The following is a 21,060-nucleotide window of genomic DNA, read 5'->3' on the forward strand; positions in this document are numbered from 1 at the left end:
CCATAGGATATCACGTTACGTTAATTTTGTAGAGATAAGCTACATATCCTGTAGCACGTTAGTTCTGCAAGTGTCATGTAAGATGATTCACCACAGGAGAACTTCCTAAGGAGATGTTATACAGTGTTGGGGAAGCTACTCTGAAGTTTACCAAGCTACCGATTACTTCAAACTGAAGTTAAACTACACTAAAGCTACCCTTGAGAAAAACACAGTTGACTTAACTAAAGTTACCTTGAAATTGTAGTTCACTACCTCCAAACTACTTTTTGATCAATTATAATATCTGAATCTGAAATGTCATAGACTATAAGTTGCAAAAACAGATCGCTGTGGAGTCAGATGTTAACATCCTGTGTGATGTGGCCTATTAAACACAAAAACTGTTTTAAGTGAGAATTAGGCATGTCTGATGCTGAAAAAGGATGCTGTTGCCTACTTCACCCATATTTTCATTTTGCAAAAACAGTAGTGTGTAGTTCCAGTAGTTAGCTACACTGCTGTATACATGGCAAAACAGTATTTAACTACTGAAAACACTGTCAAGATTTGAATTTAGTTCAGCTACCACCAAGCTGCTGCAAAATCTATATGTATAGTTCACTACTCCCAAACACTGATGCTGTTAGTGTTAGTAATTATGGTTAGGTCAGTGTAGGCTATTTGTTGGCTATGGGAAGCCCTATGACATATCTATGTAGCATGTGTGCCTACTGAATGTAAATCTCTATGTAAAACATATTCAAATGGAACCACATCTGAACAACGCATTGAATGGATGGGGGATGGAGAGAAAGCGTATGGACATGTAATGTTGTACACTCTTAGAAAAAAAAAGGTGCCATCCAGAACCTAAAAGTGTTCTTCGGCTGTCCCCATAAGAGAACCCTTTGAAGAACCCTTGTTGGTTCCAGGTATAACCCTTTTGGTTAATTGGTTCCAAATAAGTCCATTTCTACCTGGAACCAAAAAGGGAACACTTTTTTTTCGAAGAGTGTGGTGTTAAATGGCTAGAAACAGGAGGATGGATGGATGGATGGGGTGGCAGGGTAAAGGAGCAGCCCTGAGGACACAGCTTTAGCTGCTACATAACACTGCCCCCTAAGAACTGATTTAGGATCAGATTTGTGCATTCAACTCCTGACCTCAGCCACAGGGAGGTAATATAACCAGCTGCTATCAGATTTAGTAGGCTGTAGCACCAAGCGATAGCCTGTATAAAACATATTGATTGAAATAGTGATTGTAAAATAGTGTAGCCTAATTGAGGTGATGGACAATGCAGCCTGTTATCTGATTACCGAGAGGTAATGACTGGACAAGGGTGTTATTTTGCCCCAGTAGCCTATATCAAATACAAATGTAATCCCTATATACATTCCTATACATTGGGCAAATTGAGTCGGCCCCACCCCCTGCTTTGTAAATGGACAAAGGCAACGACAACCCATCATATATCGGAAAAAATATTATGTCTTGCCTAAAGGCTACTATGTATAATTTGTCATTCCATGAACAATGATGGTCAAAAGCTGCTGTTTTTACGAGTGTTATCATGTGAAACGAGAGGACCAAGCTTGGTATGTGTCAAGTGGATCGGGACCCCAGTTTATGTGTGGCTGATCCCTTATTCACAGAGGGATGTGTTTTTTTTTTATCTACATCAAACACGGTCGTCAACACACGGGCGCCCTGCGCTGCATCCATCCTCTTATACCCGAACAAAAGACCCAAATCCTAATTATTCTATTCCATAAACCAAAGATAACAATGACAGTCACATTGACGACCACGTCTATGGCAAAATCCCTTTGTGAAACGGTTATTTCGCAATTATGAGATCCAATCTCGACAGCAGTGGTCCATGCACCTGACCATTAGCCCACACCAATACGCGCACCTGAGACAAAAAAAAATACAAAGGAGACAATACAAAGGAGACAACCCCGCCTTTGATGGGCCACACGACTAATTTGTAATTTTCACATTATTGAAAAACAGGGTAATGGTGATTATACATGGCTGCAGCAAAGCAAAGCAAATTGGCATTAACTATGCTCCATAAAACCGAGAGCGCGCCTTCCGCCCTCCCCTCTATCTTGGTCGCGCAAAACGTGTCCAAATAAAAACCAACGTCGATGGGACACAAAAAAACATGAATGTTATGGAATATGTTTTGTCATTTGCAAAAGGCTCTTAATAAAACAGATGCCCGAGCGAGCCACAGTGCAGGAGGAGAAAACAGCGCTTTTGTGTCACGTGAAGCGAAGCCATTGCAAGTAGGTTAAATCGCGCAGTAGTCTAACAGTGCGGTTGAAACGCGCAAAAATGCTACGTATCACAACTACGACCATTCCGTACCTTTGCTTTCTTCCCTCTCCTCTTGGTTTTCCTCTGTGGTAGACTCCATGACTGGCTTCGTCCCATCCATTTGGAATGTTTTCCTTTGAATACTTTTTCTCCCTGGCTTTTGGATTCTGACTTTGCTCTCTCTCTCTCTCTTTCTCTCTCCCTCCCTCACCCCCTCCCGCAAGCTTAGCTCCTCTGTATATACTAGGCTACAATCCCATTTCAAGATTCAAAGGTCTTGTCCGATTTTGCACAGATTAGTGGTCCCTAAACGATGCCAGCTAACGCTTTGGGTGTATGTCACTTGCAATCACAATTTGGCGATGGATAAAAACGTTGATCATGGTAAATTTTTGAGCGCTCACCCTATTTTATAGCATAGAATGAACTCAATCACATGACCCATCCCTTCCTCCAGGCACATAGCATCCCCACACTTGTGGAAAAAACGGTTCCAACAGGGTTCTTTAGCTGTCCCCATATGATAAATCATTTTTTATTCCAGGTAGAACCCTCTTTGGTTCCAGGTATAAACCTTTTGGGTTCCATGTAGAGCCCTCTGTAAATGGAATCCAAAAGGGTTCTACCTGCAACCAAAAAGGGTTATTCAAAGGGTTCTCCGGACAGCCGAAGAACCCTTCAAGGTTCTATATAAGGTTCTATATAGCACCTTTGTTTCTAAGAGTGTACAGCTATATCACACAGGTGAGAGAAAGAAAACAAGAGAAAGAGAGAAAAAAAGGAGAGAGAGATACAGATAGTGAGATGGTCACCCCCCTTAAATCAGGGTTATAGGTTACTGCACCGCAGGCTGTATCTGTTAGCGCACACATGCACCAATGTGCAAACTCACAGTACTGACACACAAAAATACACACGTCAACGCTCACATATGAACTTGCACTAACGCACAGAAGCTATCACACAAAAACACACGCACACACACCGCCCACTCTCCATCTGGTGACTAGAGGGCTAGAAAGAGAGAGAGTGGGTGATCTACAGAGAGTTGAGAATAGGAGAGAGGGAGGTGAGGAGAGAGGGAAAAGAGGAGAGAGTGAGGAGAGGGAGATGAGGGAGAAGAGAAGGGAGAGGGAGATGCGGGAAAAGAGGAGAGGGGGAGAAGAGGGAGATGCAGGAGAAGAGGAGAGAGGGAGGGAGATGAGGAGAGAGGGAGATACTGGAGAGAGAGAGAGAGAGAGAAAATAATACAGAATAGTCTAGGCTTTATTTGATGTGTAGTTCTGGTGTATAGGCCTACAGTTTGGGGGATGGGGGATGGTTACAGACTTTCCCATCCTAACAAAATATAAGATAATTCATGCTGGACAAAAAAAAAATTACAAAGAAAAAACAACATATTCATATTTAATTTGAATTCATTTGCTCTGTGTACTATTGTTCAGCTCGTTTTCTAATACACACACATCCTCAAACAAAGGGACGCCATCTGCCCCGAATCCTCTTAAATAAGGTATTAATTCTGATGCACGTGGCCTAATGCAGCTCAAACGCTTGCTGTCTAGCTGGACAAAGCCTAGTGCTCTGTCTGTTGTAGCAGAGCCACACAACTGTCCAGGAAAGGGGCTTTCAGAGCAAACACAGGTGTTTTACAGAATGTCATCAGGAGTCAGACTCTGAGGGTCCAATATGTGGTGGAAACATCTTCACATGGAGGCTCAGGCTGGCTATCTGAGCTGAGCACTGGACAGTGCAGTTTAACACTACAGCTCCTGAAGGTTGAATATCGTCACACACACATAGACATCCAACCCCCCCCCCCCCCCCCCCCCCCCCACACACCATCCAATGGTCATAGAGGGGGAGCAAACAGCAAACCTCCTGGGTGAACCTCAGGGTCCATTTCCCCCCCACATCCAATAATCCCTTATGCTGGGTCACAGATTAAGCACTTGTCCAGAAGATGAGATACAGTGGGCCCTGGCACTCTCTCCTCCTGCACACACATAATACACACACAGAAACACACATACATAATACACACATACTACACACACTTTGAGGTTCGGATCCAATCTGTTCCAATTTAGGAGATATAACAGGTCAAACCAATACTGTATATCCTCTCTGGAAATCTCCTGCAGAATTAGACATTGGGCTTTGGTCAAGTAGAGTAGCTATCAGCCCCAATCATAGAATCCTTGACCATAGTGTCATACCAAAAACAGCTGTTATAGTTATTATATTTCTATGGTTAGTCTGTGGTTGGGAGGGACATTGGGGAATGGAGGGATTTAATATCCCTGTATATTAATCCTCTGTAGCCATATGACTGCATCCTGTATACTGACTATATTATCCACTAAGGACTAACAAATGCGGTCTAGACAGGCCAATACCTAACTCTCTCTCTGTCGCTCTCTCTTTAGATCAGGCCACCCTGATCACTAGTCTTTGCTGACTCATTCTATGTCCCAGAAAATGCACTGAACCAAAGATGTCAGCCACATGGCTTCCCTTTATAAAGAGCTCAACAATGGAACACTGCCTTTAATTCCTCAGAGGAAATGACTACTTACTTTCTTATTTCCACAAAATAATAATAAAAAAAAAAACTCTGAATATAAATTAAGGAGCGGGACCGGGACGCCTCTCCTTCCTCATTACTGTGGAACAGAGGGGAACTAGAGCCGCTGGAGCCACAATGGGGTCGTCACTCTCCCAGTAATGAGGCCATTACGGCTCCATTATGCCCTCCGATGTGGAGTTAATGGGGAGAAAGGAACAGTCTGGCCTCCCTTTGATGTCCCTGGAAACAACACTGCAGTTATGTCCTCTAATTCTGTCCCACTCCCAAAGCACCTCCATTTTGGAAATCGGTTTACAAAACTTAACCAATTCCGTTAAAGGATATGTATGTGTGTCTGACCTGGCAAAATGGATCGGTCCGATCTTTTACAAGTCAACATGTGAGTCGATTCAAATATCGACTCAACAGAGAGATTATGTCAGCCCAAGGGGATGTTAATCGCTGTTGCTGTGGTGACATCTCAACATGGCAACAGTCATAGCTGATTGAAATCTATGAATCTAATGATGCTATCGGTTCCTCGGACACGTCTTCAGTGTCTCCGACAGCTAAATATGGATGGCTGTAAAGAGCGTCTAGCCAAGTTTGGAAAAGAAACAGCAGCAGATATAATCAACCCTGTGGGTGGATGTTCTGTCTAGGCCATCAGCGGTTCAACTTATGGCATCGTCTACAGACCATCTCCCCAGAGCTAGTGGATGGCCACCCAGGCAGAGGCTTTAGAACAAACGGTCATGTTTTTTTGTTTACGCCTCAAGCGGTCTCCGTCTCCCTCCCTCTCAGAGTTATTTAAAGCCCCCGAAGACCTGCTCCCCTCCACCGCTTGCGGGACTCTCCATCCATTAGAGAAAAGAAGGAGAGAAAACAACAGGATTTTCTCAATGCACCAAGAACACCAAGCACACCACCCCTAGAGGCATTCTGCATGCATCTGCGTCATCCCAAATGGCACCCTATTCCCTATTTAATGGTGCTCTAAAAGTAGTGAACTACTGTATATAGGGAATAGGGTGCAATTTGAGACACACCCATGTTCTAGAAGAAGTTCCCATGATTCTCATGACTCCCATTAGGTCACCGTACTCCAGCCTACTGCGTTTCCACCAACGGGCTGCCCTTGTCTGACCCCTGAACCCTCTCTGAACCGTCGCCTGAGTCTAGTATCCTACTAACCTGGGACAGCAGCAACCTGTCCAGTGATGGTATGTGTGTCGACTGCCTATCGGGTGGGGATGGAGTTTCATCGACACAGACGACTGATCACAAACACCAGCAACCAAAAAAGCTAACTAATACAGACACACACACACACACACACACACACACACACACACACACACACACACACACACACACCACACACACACACACACACACACACACACACACACACACACACACACACACACACACAATACACATTATCTGGGAGTGGGCATTAGGAGCCTCCTGCTGAAGCTTTAGTCTAATCCTGGCCATTTTAATTGACTTTGCTCCCTGTAAAAGGGAAACGTTGGCTGGGAGAAAACCAATGGATGTTCTGATTAAGTCAACCACAGCTGGGACTAGAGCACATGGAGGGCTGTGACACGGCAGCGACTCCTATTCTGCTCCCCTGGTTAGACGGAGCAGAGAGGACAGAGCCGGGCACGCGGGACGTAATCTGGCAGGATGACCCACTTTCCCACCAGGCCATTCTCTGCACGCTCTCGCCCCGCCCCTACGCTGGCGGTCGCTAAGGAGACACCTAGCTCCCTCTCATCGGGGACTCTGAACGTGGATGCTGGAGAGAGTTAATCCTTAGTAACCAAACATCAGCGGGGTAGAGTTGTAGATTCTGGCGGCACCTTTCCCAATCCTGCTGACGACCTTACCTGCTCATACTCACTCCCCACAGTTTAACTAGAGCACACACATACAGATTCACTCACACATGTACATCCATGCAAACACCGCTGGTCGCGTCTGACTTGGCTCTCAGACACTTCCTAAATGAAAACACCTGCAACTCTAGTTTCCTCACCTTAACTCTGGCTAAACTATATGGTGTGGGCCGACAATTTGCTGAGTCAGCATCCATCCCTAGACATATGGGGGTGTGAGGGGAGTTACATACGGAGGGGAGTCATATAGGGAGGGGAGGGGAGTTTGAGGGTTCAAGGGACTCCAAGACAAACACTGAGATCCCAGGAATGGAGACACATTGGGATGAAAGTGTCTGAATAACTCAGGGGACAGGTCACAACTTTCCTCTCGAGAAGCAACCACTGTTTGATAAAACAGATCACTAATGCATTTTGCTTCCCGTCTATCTCGTGCAACATCTTCTAGTCAGAGAGCTCAAAAGCCAAGGAGCTGAGGATGGAAATCGAGGCGGGAGTGGGGGGTCTCCCTTGACAACTCACAATATCTCACCACTGTCTTTGCTGACATGCTTTACCCAGCCCCCCCCCCCCATGTTTTATCTGACTAGCCCCGTAATCCCTCTGGCCCAGATACTGCAGGCAGCTCAACATGATGTCACATCACATCCCCACAGCAGGTACCCCCCCCCCCCCCACCCCATTTCATATATCCCCCAGGAAGCCAGGGTCACATGACCAGGGCCTCTGCTTCAAAACAACCCGCCCCCCCACCACCCAGGAAAATGTTAAAATGTTGCACCTGCCCCTAGCCTGTCGCTCCAATGGAATCCTTTACAGCGATCATTCAGAGGCCAATAATAAGTAATGTTGCAGGAGAGAGAACGTACAGGCCTGGGAGGTTAGTATCATCATCATTATGGTTCCCATGTAGATGGAAAGAAAGATTGACGGCTACAAATGGGCATGCTCGGCCTGTGAGTGTGTATATGTGTGTGTGTATGTTCGCGCACATGAGTGTCCCCAAATCACACGTAACAGGATTGAGATGGTGCCTTTAAACTCCCAGCATACATAGGTGTCGCTATGGCAACAATTCACCTCAACGATCCCTCCATCTTCCGTCTCAGAGACCAGAGAAACCAATGGTTGCATGAAAGTCTCAGAAATGGCTCCTACCACAGGCATGGCTACAGTAGCCAGACAGCCAATGGCGGTCATGGCGATTTCTTAACAGTGAGAAGTGGAGCAAGGCCTCCACTCCGGTCCTCTGTTTACCTAAATATCCTATGTTCGTTCACCAAGTGCGTGTGTGTGTGTGTGTGTCTGTGCTTGTGTTCGTCAAGTGTGTGTTTAAGAGGATCTTCGCTGCTCAACTCACAATCAACAGCAGGTAGCCTAGTGGTTCAAGCATTGGGCCAGTAACTGAAAGGTTGCTAGATCGATTTCCTGAGCTGACAAGGTAAAAATCTGTTGTTCTGCCCCTGAACAAGACAGATAACCTGCTGTTCCTAGGCCATCATTGTAAATAAGAATTTGTTCTTAACTGACTTGCCTAGTTAAATAAACAATGACCATTTATTTTTCCAGGTAAATTGACTAAGAACACATTCTCATTTTCAGTACCTGTGGAATAGTTTCAGGGGAAAGAAAAGAGCCAATTGGAGCCATCTCTGTCTGTGAAGCGCTTCATTAAGCAGTAACTCAACAGCTTCCTAACCAACCAGAGAGGAGAGCAAAGAGAGAGGAGAGAGAGATGGCGTCACTGCCTCCCTGGGTCAGAGTGTTAAAGGCTGCTGTCGCTAGAGAGCACAGCCAGTGTCATGCAAATCTGTCACGGTCAAATAAGTGAGGTCCTCATGGGTAGTCAGTCAGTGTAGAGCACGATGGTTCCCTTTTGATCAGTCAGTCAGTGTCACAAGTCAAACTCATACATTGCATTTATAACTCAGCGCTCACACAGCATGCAGAAACAATTTCACAACGAGAATATCCCCAGTCTATGTTGGGGCAGAGTAGTCTGCCATCAGACTCCATGGAGAATGTCCAGTGTTAAATTGATTATTCCAAGGCAACAGCTGGGACAGAGCACTTGAATTCTTTCCCATCCACTTGGGCTACAACAGGGGCCAGGACACACACACAAGGACGTGCACCCAGATTCACACAGACACGATCTGTCACCGCATTCACTTAATTTATTAGTGTAAACAGAAAAAGCTGATATAATATAAAATATAATACTGAATACAAAACAATAAAAAACGATTTAGTAACTGTAGGCCACTACATTCTTTAAACCTATTAGTTTGTTGGATTATTATTTTTATTGTCGTTGCGTAAAATCAGCCAAATCACAGAAAATGCTCAGCATTCATGCATTAGCCTGTAGACTAGATTAGGTAAAGGAACTATGAGCGCACAGTTCAGATTATAGAATTTATACCTGCCACCATAAAGAAAATCCATTTAACATCGACTTAATCTTGTCAATTGATCGTGCTTGTAGGCTACGACTATGTGCCCACTAAATCAAGCACTCTAACCTGTTGAACACTATTGCTATGACATTAAAAACGTACCCAAGCATGAAGAAGTTAAACAAAGACAACTTGTGTAGGTATGTCTTTTCCAGTTGAAGAAACGAAAAGGAAAGTATTTGGGTATTAATAATTGCACCTACCCATTGTGTTACTTTCGTAGAATTTCAGTGCTTGACCGATGCGATGTGTCAAAAAGTTCTGCAAGCGGGGAGCAGTTTCGTGCAGGGCGCGCGCTGGAGCACCAGTGCACGAACGCTCTCCCCGAAATCAATGCACCCCATCCGGTAGGGACTGGGGAAGGGTGAGTGACGTCGCTGCTGGGCCTTGGGCCCTTTTTAGTCAATAGAAAAGCTTACTAATGTCTGCAACAAAATTGCATCCAACATATTTTGATTTCTATTATGACATGTTTGATGTATTTTTTTATTTGATTTAACCTTTATATAACTAGGCAAGTCAGTTAAGAACAAATTCTTATTTACAATGACGACCTACCCCGCCAAAACCCGGACGACGCTGGGGATGTGATACCACCTGCATAGTAATGTTGTTTTGTTTTTTTTTTTTTGGGGGGGGGGGGGGTTGTTTTTGTAAAATTGAAAAAACTTGAAGGGAACAAGAGAAGTAAATTCAGTGTTTATGGTTGGGGAGGAAATTATCTATAAAATATCACATTTGACCTCGTGGCAGTGGTCTAAGAGTGAAATGCCAGGTGACGGAAGACCTTTGCAACTCCTTACCCTGACACAGAACGCCACCAACGGTTTGTTGCACCATGACCTCACCGTAAATGTCAAGCATGTGTAGACCTAACTCTGGTTCTGTGTGCTGGCCTATTTTCTAGCAGTTGGACCACCTAGTTTCCTGTGACAGTAAGACTAAGGTTAGGTGAAGTTGCTTTAAAAAAATTTAAAAAAAGAATCGGCCCAAAACCTTAACTAGAACTATGCCAGAATCCACTCAGTGGCTTGATTCTTATATATAAACAGAACACAGACCCAATTAAATGAATGTACCAAGATTCACTCCCTCCTCCCTCCATTTTCTTCCTCTGTTTCTGCTGCTAAAGCCACTTTCTACCACTCTAAATTCCAAGCATCTGCCTCTAACCCTAGGAAGCTCTTTGCCACCTTCTCCTCCCTCCTGAATCCCCCCCCCCCCCCCTTCTCTGCAGATGACTTCGTCAACCATTTTGAAAAGGTTGACGACATTCGATCCTCGTTTGTTAAGTCAAACAACACCGCTGGTCCTGCTCACATTGCCCTACCCTATGCTTTGACCTCTTTCTCCCCTCTCTCTCCAGATGAAATCTTGCGACTTGTGATGGCCGGCCGCCCAACAACCTGCCCGCTTGACCCTATCCCCTCCTCTCTTCTCCAGACCATTTCCGGAGACCTTCTCCCCTACCTCACCTCGCTCATCAACTCATCCTTGACTGCCGGCTACGTCCCTTCCGTCTTCAAGAGAGCGAGAGTTGCACCCCTTCTGAAAAAACCTATACTCGATCCCTCCGATGTCAACAACTACAGACCAGTATCCCTTCTTTCTTTTCTCTCCAAAACTCTTGAGCGTGCCATCCTTGGCTAGCTCTCTTGCCATCTCTCTCAGAATGACCTTCTTGATCCAAATCAGTCAGGTTTCAAGACTGGCCATTCAACTGAGACCGCTCTTCTCTGTGTCACGGAGGCTCTCCGCACTGCTAAAGCTAACTCTCTCTCCTCTGCTCTCATCCTTCTAGACCTATCTGCTGCCTTTGATACTGTGAACCATCAGATCCTCCTCTCCACCCTCTCCGAGTTGGGCATCTCCGGCGCGGCTCACTCTTGGATTGCATCCTACCTGACAGGTCGCTCCTACCAGGCGGCGTGGCGAGAATCCGTCTCTGCACCACGTGCTCTCACCACTGGTGTCCCCCAGGGCTCAGTTCTAGGCCCTCTCCTATTCTCGCTATACACCAAGTCACTTGGCTCTGTCATATCCTCACATGGTCTCTCCTATCATTGCTACGCAGACGACACACAATTAATCTTCTCCTTTCCCCCTTCTGATAACCAGGTGGCGAATCGCATCTCTGCATGTCTGGCAGACATATCAGTGTGGATGACGGATCACCACCTCAAGCTGAACCTCGGCAAGACGGAGCTGCTCTTCCTCCCGGGGAAGGACTGCCCGTTCCATGATCTCACCATCACGCTGCTCTGGCACCCCAATGGTGGAACAAGCTCCCTCACGACGCCAGGACAGCGGAGTCAATCACCACCTTCCGGAGACACCTGAAACCCCACCTCTTTAAGGAATACCTGGGATAGGATAAAGTAATCCTTCTACCCCCCCCCCCCCCAAAAGATATAGATGTACTATTGTAAATTGGTTGTTCCGCTGGATATCATAAGGTGAATGCACCAATTTGTAAGTTGCTCTGGATAAGAGCGTCTGCTAAATGACGTAAATGTAAATGTAATTCAATTTACAGGGCCATAAATGATCACTAGCCTCACTGACAAAGTTTGACATTTCAAATCTGATAACGTATTTAGAGTTTCAATTCATCACAAACATTCTTTATTCAAAACTATATCAACAAGCTTACGATTTTGATATGAAACAGACACACAGGAAGAAACAAACACATTGTTGTACCTGAGCACGCTGGGGCAGACAAAACCCATCAATGTTGAGAAGCAGACAAACATTGAGTCGGAGTGTCTGAAGACGATGAAATCAAAACGATCTCTTTCTTCCTTTAGGGTTGAATTAACTAGGAAAGAAATCCTGCAAAAAAAACCCCCAAAAAACAAGACCTCGATAACAATAAGATTTTGGATTGATGGCTACCTGGACATGAAACCATGCTCGTTGACAGAACAGGTGGCCTGAAAAAGAGATTCACTTTTCAGTCTGTAAACTCAATTTGCTGGGGGAGCTTTAACATTTATGCAAATTGTGTATACTTGTCCTCTTCTTCTGCCTCCATCTTATGACTTTGTCATTTCATTGTGAAACCAGAAGAACACAAATAACTGACTAAGAATGACAGAAACAAAATCCCCCCCCCAAAAAAAATGTTGGTTGACATAAGATGTTATGGTGAGAGGAGGGGAATGTTTAGGCACTTCTGATCAGGTTGCAGGTAGTACCTCTCTGTTTCAATCTGTTTCCTCCCTACTGAACATGACCCAGTTTCTCAGCTCTATGTTTCAGGGGGTGGTCTAGACTGGAGCAGTGTGTGGGTGAGCTCCATTGGAAGAAGACAGATGTCCGTAGTGGACCTACAGTTTTAGAGGGATGACGGGCCAGTATTTGGGCTGTTTCTTGTCACAGTTTCTGTCGAAGGTGAGCTGCATGGCCGTCTCCATGCCCTGGATCTTTGCCGCGTCTTCCCCGTACAGCTTCTTCATCTCAGCGCCTCGGCGCTCGCCCGGCCGCTCAGAGGGGGGCAGCGACCTGCTGTGCCAGGGTATTCTGTGCATGTCCTGGTCGGCCAACACGTAATTATCCTGCTGCTCCGCATCCAGCTGCTGCTGCTTCTCTGTGAGGAGGAACACAAGACAAAGCTTTTAAAGTCAGCCTCAGAATACTTCGTAATTCATTAAATGTACTTTTAATGGTGCTTTAAGTTGTCTACTTATACAGCAATAAGATAAGAAAAAAACATGACTGTGGTGTCAGGGGGTTATAAAGTTATTAACACTCATTGTGGAACTTTTAGATGTAGAGACTGACTGACTGACTGACACACACACACTCACTGAGCTCCTCCTTGTGCCGCTCAGTCTGGGCAAAATACTGGCGCAGCTCCTCTGTGATCTCCATGTTGCTGACATCACATTCGATCTCGCTGTCCGAGCCACTTTCCCCGTCCCCCTCCTCGTCATCTGTGCCCCCCTCCAAATCCTCTTCCACATGGTCCTTATCAGCGACCGTCTCCTCTGCCCTTCTCCCCCCACTCTCTCCCCCATGCCAGTCTGCATAGCGTTGGGGGGCAGTGGGGTACTGTTGGGGGTAACCTGGCCCGTAGGCAGCCTCCCAGGCCTTTCTGTAGGCCTGCCTGTGTCTCTGGTGCCAGTTCATAGCCTGCTGGTAATGCTGCCAGTAGTGGCCATACACAGGGTGGGCAAACCAGGAGTAGATGCTACCATGGTCCTCCTGTCCAGGACAACAGAGGATGGATGACACTTATCACCATGATTCATTGATAACATCCAACCAACATACAATTGTTTCATCAACGTTCACGTGCAAAACTAACCAAAAAGTACAGAACTAGGCTAACCAAAAAGGTCCAATGTGGTATCTTGATTCTAGAAAGGCACCTTACCATAGTGGTGCTTCTCCTGCAGCGTGGTTTAGATCGCAGCTACTGTCTGTAAAGGGAAATGCATTGTGGTCATAATACACTTCATTTCAAAACAAGTACTAGCTAACGTTAGCTGGCTAGCATAGGAGCTCCAGGGAAGCCATAGCAAGTTATCAGAAGCTAGCAACGACATCAACACAAAGATGGAGGCAGCTGGCGGTTAGACACACGCCAGAAATAAAATAGATAAATCCTCAAACGTCAATAGCTATAACATTATTATAGACGGTATCTCATTGTGAATAAATGCACGATACATAACGTATATAGTTCGTTACCTTCATATAGTGCAGTACACCCAAGCGATGACAAACGCACGCGCTGCATACAGCAACCAAGAACCAGGAGGAAAAAATCTCCCAGAAGCCTTTGAAAACATAGAGATATTTAGTTCACGACAACATGGTGCCACCTAGTGGATAGTAGTTCAAACGAATACATATAGAGCAAGTTGGTTATTTGAGTATATCGCTTGGGCAAAACCCAAAACGTGCAGTAATGGGGGGCCCCAGGATCAAGTTAGGTAAAACTCTGGTCTAGAGAAGTTCACCTGTCAATTGGCAGTGGCACACACACAGGTGCCGAATATTTTCTATATGCAATTTGTGCGTCATGCATGTGCTCTGCTACAGCTGTAGTCCAAATTAAATCGTTTGTTTTTGTTGTCATTATAATGTTGACTACAAAATCTGTTGTAAACTATCCAACCTCATTGCATCCATTTTGCCTTTACCAATCAAAGTGGCAGGGTCAGACTGTCGAAATGGAGTTGTGGCTTTTCAGTATTTGGAGTGTCAATTTGTCTGTTAGTTGTCTGTAACAGCTGACATATTGAAACATCATGGTCTACTTCCTCCCAGACAGCGCGCCAGGTACACATCCTAACCAATTGGTTTTGGTTTCTTGTCTTTTGAGCACGACAGACGCAATATCATAGCAGGTAATCCTAATAATAACAGTACAAGTTGTAGAATTAGCGATATTTTGAAACATTTCCTCTCAAACAGGACATTCAAATGAACATAGAGGAAACAAGAAAACGATTAAGGTGAGCGCTCCGGTGTCTACTTGTAGTCCTGGAACAGCTGTGTGTGTATCGAGTAGGGTTGCGCAACAACAGCAAAAATCTCTCCTGAGAACACTGAAATCCATGTGCATTTACACCTTTTGAAGTGCATATCAACCCAGGTGTGTGTGGTGCAGTACATGCCACTGTTTTGATGCTGCATAGTTGTCCATACCAATCATAAGTCGAGTATTTTAACCTGAAACTATCACACATTTTTTAAAAGACAGAAGCAGTGTACTGCAGCTCCACTGAATTCAATGTACCACACAAACGCACAGAGTAATAATACTGAGTGTCATCCATTTTCCCACAGACTCACCAGACAAGTATGACTCCAGGGATGTGGACAGGTTATGGAAGGATGATGTTTTGGTTGACGGTTATCTGGAATGGCGCCATTTTGTGGTGGAGGACACCTTGAAGGTGATCGATGAGAGTCTTCAGTGGAGAAAATAATCCAAACTGAATGGTGGATTGACCTTTGCTTTTACAGGGACTTGATGTCAACCAGGGGCCTTGTCCCATAATGTATAGCTGTATTAATGAATGTATAGCTCCAACAAAGAACAGTAGAATAGCTTGGCTAGGACACATACCCTGTTATTGTGCATTCTGCAAATAGCTGACAAACTTCCACTGGTTGGACATGATGGTGTTGATAAGATGTTTCCAGCTTTGAAATGTCTTTATGTAATGGATAGTGCTATATAAGTACAATATGTAAGAATAATGTATTATTATTATTATAGACAGCATTGATAGTCCGGTTTGATTCATTTTTTAATATCCCTTTGTCTTCCAGACATCATGAAAGCTCTGTTCAAAAGTCTCTATTTGAGTCTGGCATGCATTATCTCCACGGCTACGATAAAGAAGGCAACAAACTGTGTATGTATTTAAAAAAAAAAAAATTATAATAATAATTAAACACTGACAATCTGGTTCTGTTGTGAAAATGTTGTTTCTGAGACCTAATTTATGGCCACCCTCATCATTTTATCTCTTGTAAAAGCCTCATCCTCTTTGGGGTGCTGTGATCAATTTTCTATGCATCTCACTATTCAGATTGTAGTTTCCTGATTTAGGTGCACACATAATTCAAGTTAGGATTGGCAATCTTGAATTTTTGTATGGTGGATTACAGTTTGTCTTTTTGAGCTATTTGGGTATCTGCCTTGAAGGCCACTGAGGTTTACACGTATGTTGTCTGCTCAGTCTGGTTCAGGGTTAAGTTGCACATGAAGGATGTGAAGATGTTGACGGAGAAGAAAAGGCACGTGGCCTTCTGGTTGGAGAGCTACGCCCGGCGGGAACCAGGGATTCCCCTCACCGTGATCTTTGACATGTCCGTAGCGGGTCTGAGCTCTGTTGTAAGATGTCGGCTCTCCTCTCATTCCCCTCTAGCTGATTTGTTTTGTGGAACTTGGTATCAATGTCCAAACATTTTGTGTTAACAAGTCACTGAGTGGATCTTTACATATAAACAGTAGCATTGTCTGGAGTACGTTGCGACAAAGTATTCTCTGTTGCCCAATCTGGGTCATGTCTTAGCTTGGGGCTCAAAATATGTCAGGAGACATACAGTACAGCTGTGTGCTTTCAAAATAAGTTTCTCCTCACATGCCGGGTTGAAAGATTTATTGGTTTATTTGTTGAAAATATTTATTTGAATGATAGGAATTCTCTCTTCTCTTGTAGGACATGGATTTGATCAAATATATAATCAATTGCTTCCAAGTGTATTACCCTAGATTGCTCTGTAAGTATCCCTTTCTTCTGGTGTGCTGCCAACACAGGAGACTGCTGAGGGGAGGACAGCTCATAGTAATGGCTGGAATGGAGTAAATGGAATTGTACCAAACACATGGAAACCATGGGTTCGATCCCATTCCATCTATTCCCTTCCAGCCATTACTATGAGCTCGTCCTCCCCAATTAAGCTGCCACCAGCCGCCTGTGGCTTCCATCTGGTGCATTTGGTCCCATAGTGTAAAAGGACTCAGTGAACCCAATTGCATGCCTTTATTCCCTACAGAGAATGTAGGCAATAAATATAGCGGCATTTAAAATAGTGAAGGACATGCTCAGTCAAGACGCCATCGACAAGCTGAAGTCTGTTTCCAAGAGTGACATCCAGATCTATGTTGATGGGGAGCACCTCGGGTCCTACATGGGAGGAACTGTGTGTAACTTACCACTCAATGGCCACAATGACCCCCATACATCCAAATATCTACTGAGAACATAAGCACATGCAGATGTTAAAACATCTGTGTATGCCCTTTGGCTACCATGACAACATGCGTGCACGTTACTTTCAGTACATATGATGCACAAGACAGACACATGACTGACATACAAGAGTCATACATCCATGTTCTCATGTAAAGCTACTGTGTATGTGCACACACGTACTTGCATGCATACAAACAACCCCATCTGCTGGTATTATGCATACAGTACATAAACCAATACTATTTTGTATACACACACCTTGCCAGAATTCATCATCAGTACGTTATACTACATTGATATATAATTGATGTAATACAAATGCATCGCATTTACTATGGAGTACTTTTCTCATTTTCTCCCAGGACCCATTCAAATTCAGTTACCCACCGTTGCCTGATGACGTCTTCCAGAACCCCATATCAGAGACTGGACAAGAGGATGACACTGAGTCAAAGGATGATGACCTGGAGGCCAAGGACACCCTGGAGCCGAGCTCTCCTACACTCAGAACCAGAAATGTTGTCCTTCGTTCCCCTTACGACGCCCCTTGGTTTTAATAATGAGCTTTGTTACACTTTCGAATCTCATAAGTGCATTGAATGATATCAACAACAGTAACATTAGTGTCCTTTATTTCTATTTGTCTGAGGTAGGTATACTTGGCACAGGATGGGGACAATGATGGCTCCATCAGATGGAAAGGATCCCGTAGGCCAACCGTCACTTTCAAAGGCACTTTACTCTATATCAGGTTAGCTTTGGATTCTGTGTAATTCCCCTGATACACACAGTATAGTGTAAGCACTTCCAAAACGTATTGAGTCACACAGTTTCCAACCACAGACATCACACTACCTTTTAAGGTTATGAGGCCACTGTTTACACTGAGGCTGCTAGATGATATGTGGCTCCCACACTCTCACTCTCTTTTTCCAGTCCTGATGATGAGTTGTGCTTTGGCCACAGAGAGGGTGAGAAGAGATGTCTGATCGTGCTTAATAATGTCACCAAAAACCAAGTGGCCTTCAAGGTCAGTTCTCATGTTGCTCTTTTTAAATGTGTGATTGCATCATTACAATGTACTCGTATGAGAGCACCCTTGTTTGTGTTTTGCCGCAGGTGCGGACCACAGCCCCAGAGAAGTACAGGGTGATGCCAAGCAGTAGCAGCTGTGGGGCGGGTGAGAGTATGGAAATCACTGTGTCCCTGCATGGAGGTACTACATATCGTAGCCCTAATTCTTCCATCTCCTCTGTCGTTATGTAATACAAACCCATCATTCAGGTTTTGAGAAGGTCAAGGACTAGCCCATGTGGAATTGTTGCTGTCCTCTAATTGCTTGTGGTCGAATTCCCTCCTCTCTGATTGGCTCTCAGGGTCCCTGTGCTCTCCTCATGATCACTTCTTAATCATGGCTGCTGAGATGGAGCCAAGTAGCGGTGGGGGGAGCACAGACCTTGCCCAGTTCTGGAAGGGTGTCCCAAAGGCTAAAATAATGGAGCACAGGTAGCATCATCCATTGTACACACACAGAACACAACTCAAACCAGTTTTTATGAGTACTGGTTTGTTGACTGTCACCAAAGGTAACAAGGCTTCGAGGACACATGTAGGGACTGTTAACCAATGGTCTTCTACTTTCTTTACCTTCAGACTGCGGTGTCGCATGCTGGAGGGCATCAAGTCGGCACTCAGCCCTGTGACTGACAGGTCTAACAAAATGGAGACCAATGGCTACCAAGAGAAGCACACCACGGTGAGTTGTGACCTCAGGCGACAGACACTGACACACACACACACACACACACCCTTATTATGCAAATGTATCAGTAAGACAATTACATATTTACTATTATCTTTGCCTGCTGAAACGCTTTTCAGTCTATCAAGTCCATCTGAAGTCAGTCTGTGGTCTGAAAAAGGTCCGATACTTCACCTGGGTCGTGTTCCATATGGAAGGGGGAAAAAACGTCTTTAAATGTTTTGCAGCTGAAGTCAAGGGCAGGTAGTCCACCATGTTTAGGTCTGTTTTCTTCCATTTGGTGCCTAATGAATATGCGCTGGTTGCTATTGGTGCCCTCTGTTCCTCCCCCAGCTCTTTCAGTTGATGACCAGCAGCTACAGGCTGGAACAGAAGATGGACCGCTGTCTGTGGTGGCAGAAGCTCTTGACTGTACTGGTGACTGCACTGACGGCCTTGGGTTTCTCCGCCCTCTACATACAGTACACTGGGGAGTGGCCATTTTGAAACTTTCCTACAGTGGAGGAAGAAGACCAAAGGACCAGTTACAGTGGAGTCAGGATGAAAGTGGATTTCTGATTGGAGCAGAAATATGAGGAACTACTCGCAATTCACTCTATGGCCTTTGGACACTGAATATAATTATATTTCCACACTATCAGGTTGGAATAATACTGTGAAATTATGAAAGTAATGATAATGCCCTTTTAGTGTAAGAGCTGTTTGAGTGGGTGATGGCTCGAAGGGATCTAGCTTTTGTCAAATTAACGTCAGACTTTACTTTTCGTAGCAGGTTAGGAGAATTAGGTTAAGGTTAGAAACATTTTTCATTAATTTGACAAAAGCTGGAGCCCTTCTCGCCATGACCGTTTGATGGTATGGAGTTTTAGCCTGCCTGGTGACATCACCAGGCGATAAATTATTTAATAGACCAATAAGAAAGATCGTTCCAAACCTCTCTGCCAATAACAGCTAGTTTTCAGTTTTCCCCTACCCACTCAGACCACACCCAGACAGTCCTAGCTAAATTATTGCTTGAGAAATTGCACTTTGCTAAAAATTAATTTTTGTTTCTTTTTGACCATGGTTTCAGTTAAAATCACAGTAAGGTACTTAATTGTTACCCAGAAAATAATTTGATATTGCGATAAAAACAGCTCATTTGGACCTTTTTAACCTATCTTCTGAATTATGTCTAACTTGAACTATTTACTATGGGTTTATATGAATGGAAGACCATGAATATAATTTTATAGCCAACATGTCATCTTGGGGTTTTTACAGTGTAATTTACATTAGTTGTTACATTGTAACAGTCCTGTAGCATTTTCCCTCGATTCAGCTGAAGAAGCAGAACCAGCCAAATACCTACATACACTCTATGAAATAAACACATTTATTGATTTGATTAAAAGATAACACTCACTCACCTCTCTCCCATTGACACCAATGGAAAATAATTGTCCTCTGAAGCACATTCTGAGATATTTACGGAAGTAATCAATGGGTTGTTGTTTTATTAACCACCTGTCTGTCACTATGCACTCCACATCCAACTCACTTCAAGGGATTGGGAGTGACACGTATACATTTTCTGAACGAAATAGGCAACGTTGGTTTTAATTGGTCTACTCTACTGCAAGTGTGTGGTTGGCATCTTTTGGCGGAGGACCCCCGCCTTGAGCAGATGGTGCCGGGGTGACCTTTCACCTCTGCTGATGTGACAGGCGTTCTGGAGGGAGGTGTAGATGGAGAGAGAAACAAACATTCTCCTGCCAACACCTCCGCTGATTAGCTGGGGACATGGCGGCTTGGTGATACACCTCAGACAAATTTACGATTTAATGGCTGACACGCATTCCGTGTGACAGATGTGATCACTAGGTGTTTTTTTCTCTCACTAGTAGTTTGCTTGTGTAATTATCTTGACTGTTATTATACTAATTGAGTGTGATTCACTATTTAACTCCCCCTTTGATGCTGAGGTACTGCCTTCCAAGAACAGATGTAGAGATCTACAGCAACTGGCACATTAGATAAAGTATGTGTGATTCTTAAGTGGTGATCGTATTGCCCCCATCTTCTATTTGTCATTGTTGACAATGGTTCTGTAGCTTAAACCAATTTCTTATACTTCTATTGGACACTTTGGAGACTAATGAACTGTAATATCAGCTATTGGTCGGTCTTGGCTTGAAACCAAAGAACATGTTCCACAACTGTTTTGTGATGTGTCCTCGTTCTATGTAGGCTATGTCTGCCTGCCACCCAAATGTTGGTTATACTAGAAATCCATAAAGAGAAGAGTATGTGAGCCATTGTGGGGGTGTAGTAAGAAGCTAATTACCATGTG

The 21,060-nt window shown here is 44.4% G+C and overlaps 3 protein-coding genes and 1 long non-coding RNA gene across 6 annotated transcripts in view; 2 read left to right on the top strand and 2 right to left on the bottom strand.

Annotated features, from left to right (window-relative positions):
- LOC106575289 (neuronal membrane glycoprotein M6-b) overlaps positions 1 to 9,596 on the bottom strand; it is a 35,225-nt gene extending 25,629 nt beyond the window's left edge. The window contains exon 1 of one of the 3 annotated variants that reach the window (XM_014151725.3): positions 9,446 to 9,596. In XM_014151725.3, coding sequence (XP_014007200.1) covers positions 9,446 to 9,449 — 4 coding nt within the window. In that variant the 5' untranslated portion in view covers positions 9,450 to 9,596. Of the gene's footprint in view, positions 1 to 2,361; positions 2,739 to 9,445 lie in introns of those variants that run through there. The other 2 variants (XM_014151723.3, XM_014151724.3) reach the window with 2 other exon arrangements.
- A 2,254-nt stretch (positions 9,597 to 11,850) lies between these two features.
- gemin8 (gem (nuclear organelle) associated protein 8) lies at positions 11,851 to 14,048 on the bottom strand. Its single transcript, XM_014151726.3, has 4 exons — positions 13,941 to 14,048; positions 13,624 to 13,669; positions 13,055 to 13,451; positions 11,851 to 12,834 (listed from the first exon to the last, which is right to left on the bottom strand). Exons 2-4 carry the CDS (start codon positions 13,624 to 13,626, stop codon positions 12,575 to 12,577), a joined length of 660 nt encoding a protein of 219 aa, XP_014007201.1. The 5' UTR covers positions 13,627 to 13,669; positions 13,941 to 14,048; the 3' UTR covers positions 11,851 to 12,574.
- A 70-nt stretch (positions 14,049 to 14,118) lies between these two features.
- Positions 14,119 to 15,666, top strand: LOC145861355 (uncharacterized). The gene is made up of 3 exons (XR_014381088.1): positions 14,119 to 14,602; positions 15,045 to 15,154; positions 15,534 to 15,666. It is a non-coding gene; the product is annotated as an uncharacterized LOC145861355 (long non-coding RNA).
- Positions 15,667 to 17,894: 2,228 nt separating this feature from the next.
- LOC106575288 (motile sperm domain-containing protein 2) lies at positions 17,895 to 20,136 on the top strand. The gene is made up of 4 exons (XM_082963452.1): positions 17,895 to 17,996; positions 18,086 to 18,472; positions 18,620 to 18,722; positions 19,062 to 20,136. The coding sequence occupies exons 2-4, from the start codon at positions 18,378 to 18,380 to the stop codon at positions 19,212 to 19,214; spliced, it is 351 nt and encodes a 116-aa protein (XP_082819578.1). The 5' UTR covers positions 17,895 to 17,996; positions 18,086 to 18,377; the 3' UTR covers positions 19,215 to 20,136.
- Positions 20,137 to 21,060: the final 924 nt, after the last annotated feature.

Source organism: Salmo salar, chromosome 17 (assembly GCF_965601325.2).
Source record: "Salmo salar chromosome 17, fSalSal1, whole genome shotgun sequence".
NCBI lineage: Eukaryota > Metazoa > Chordata > Actinopteri > Salmoniformes > Salmonidae > Salmo > Salmo salar.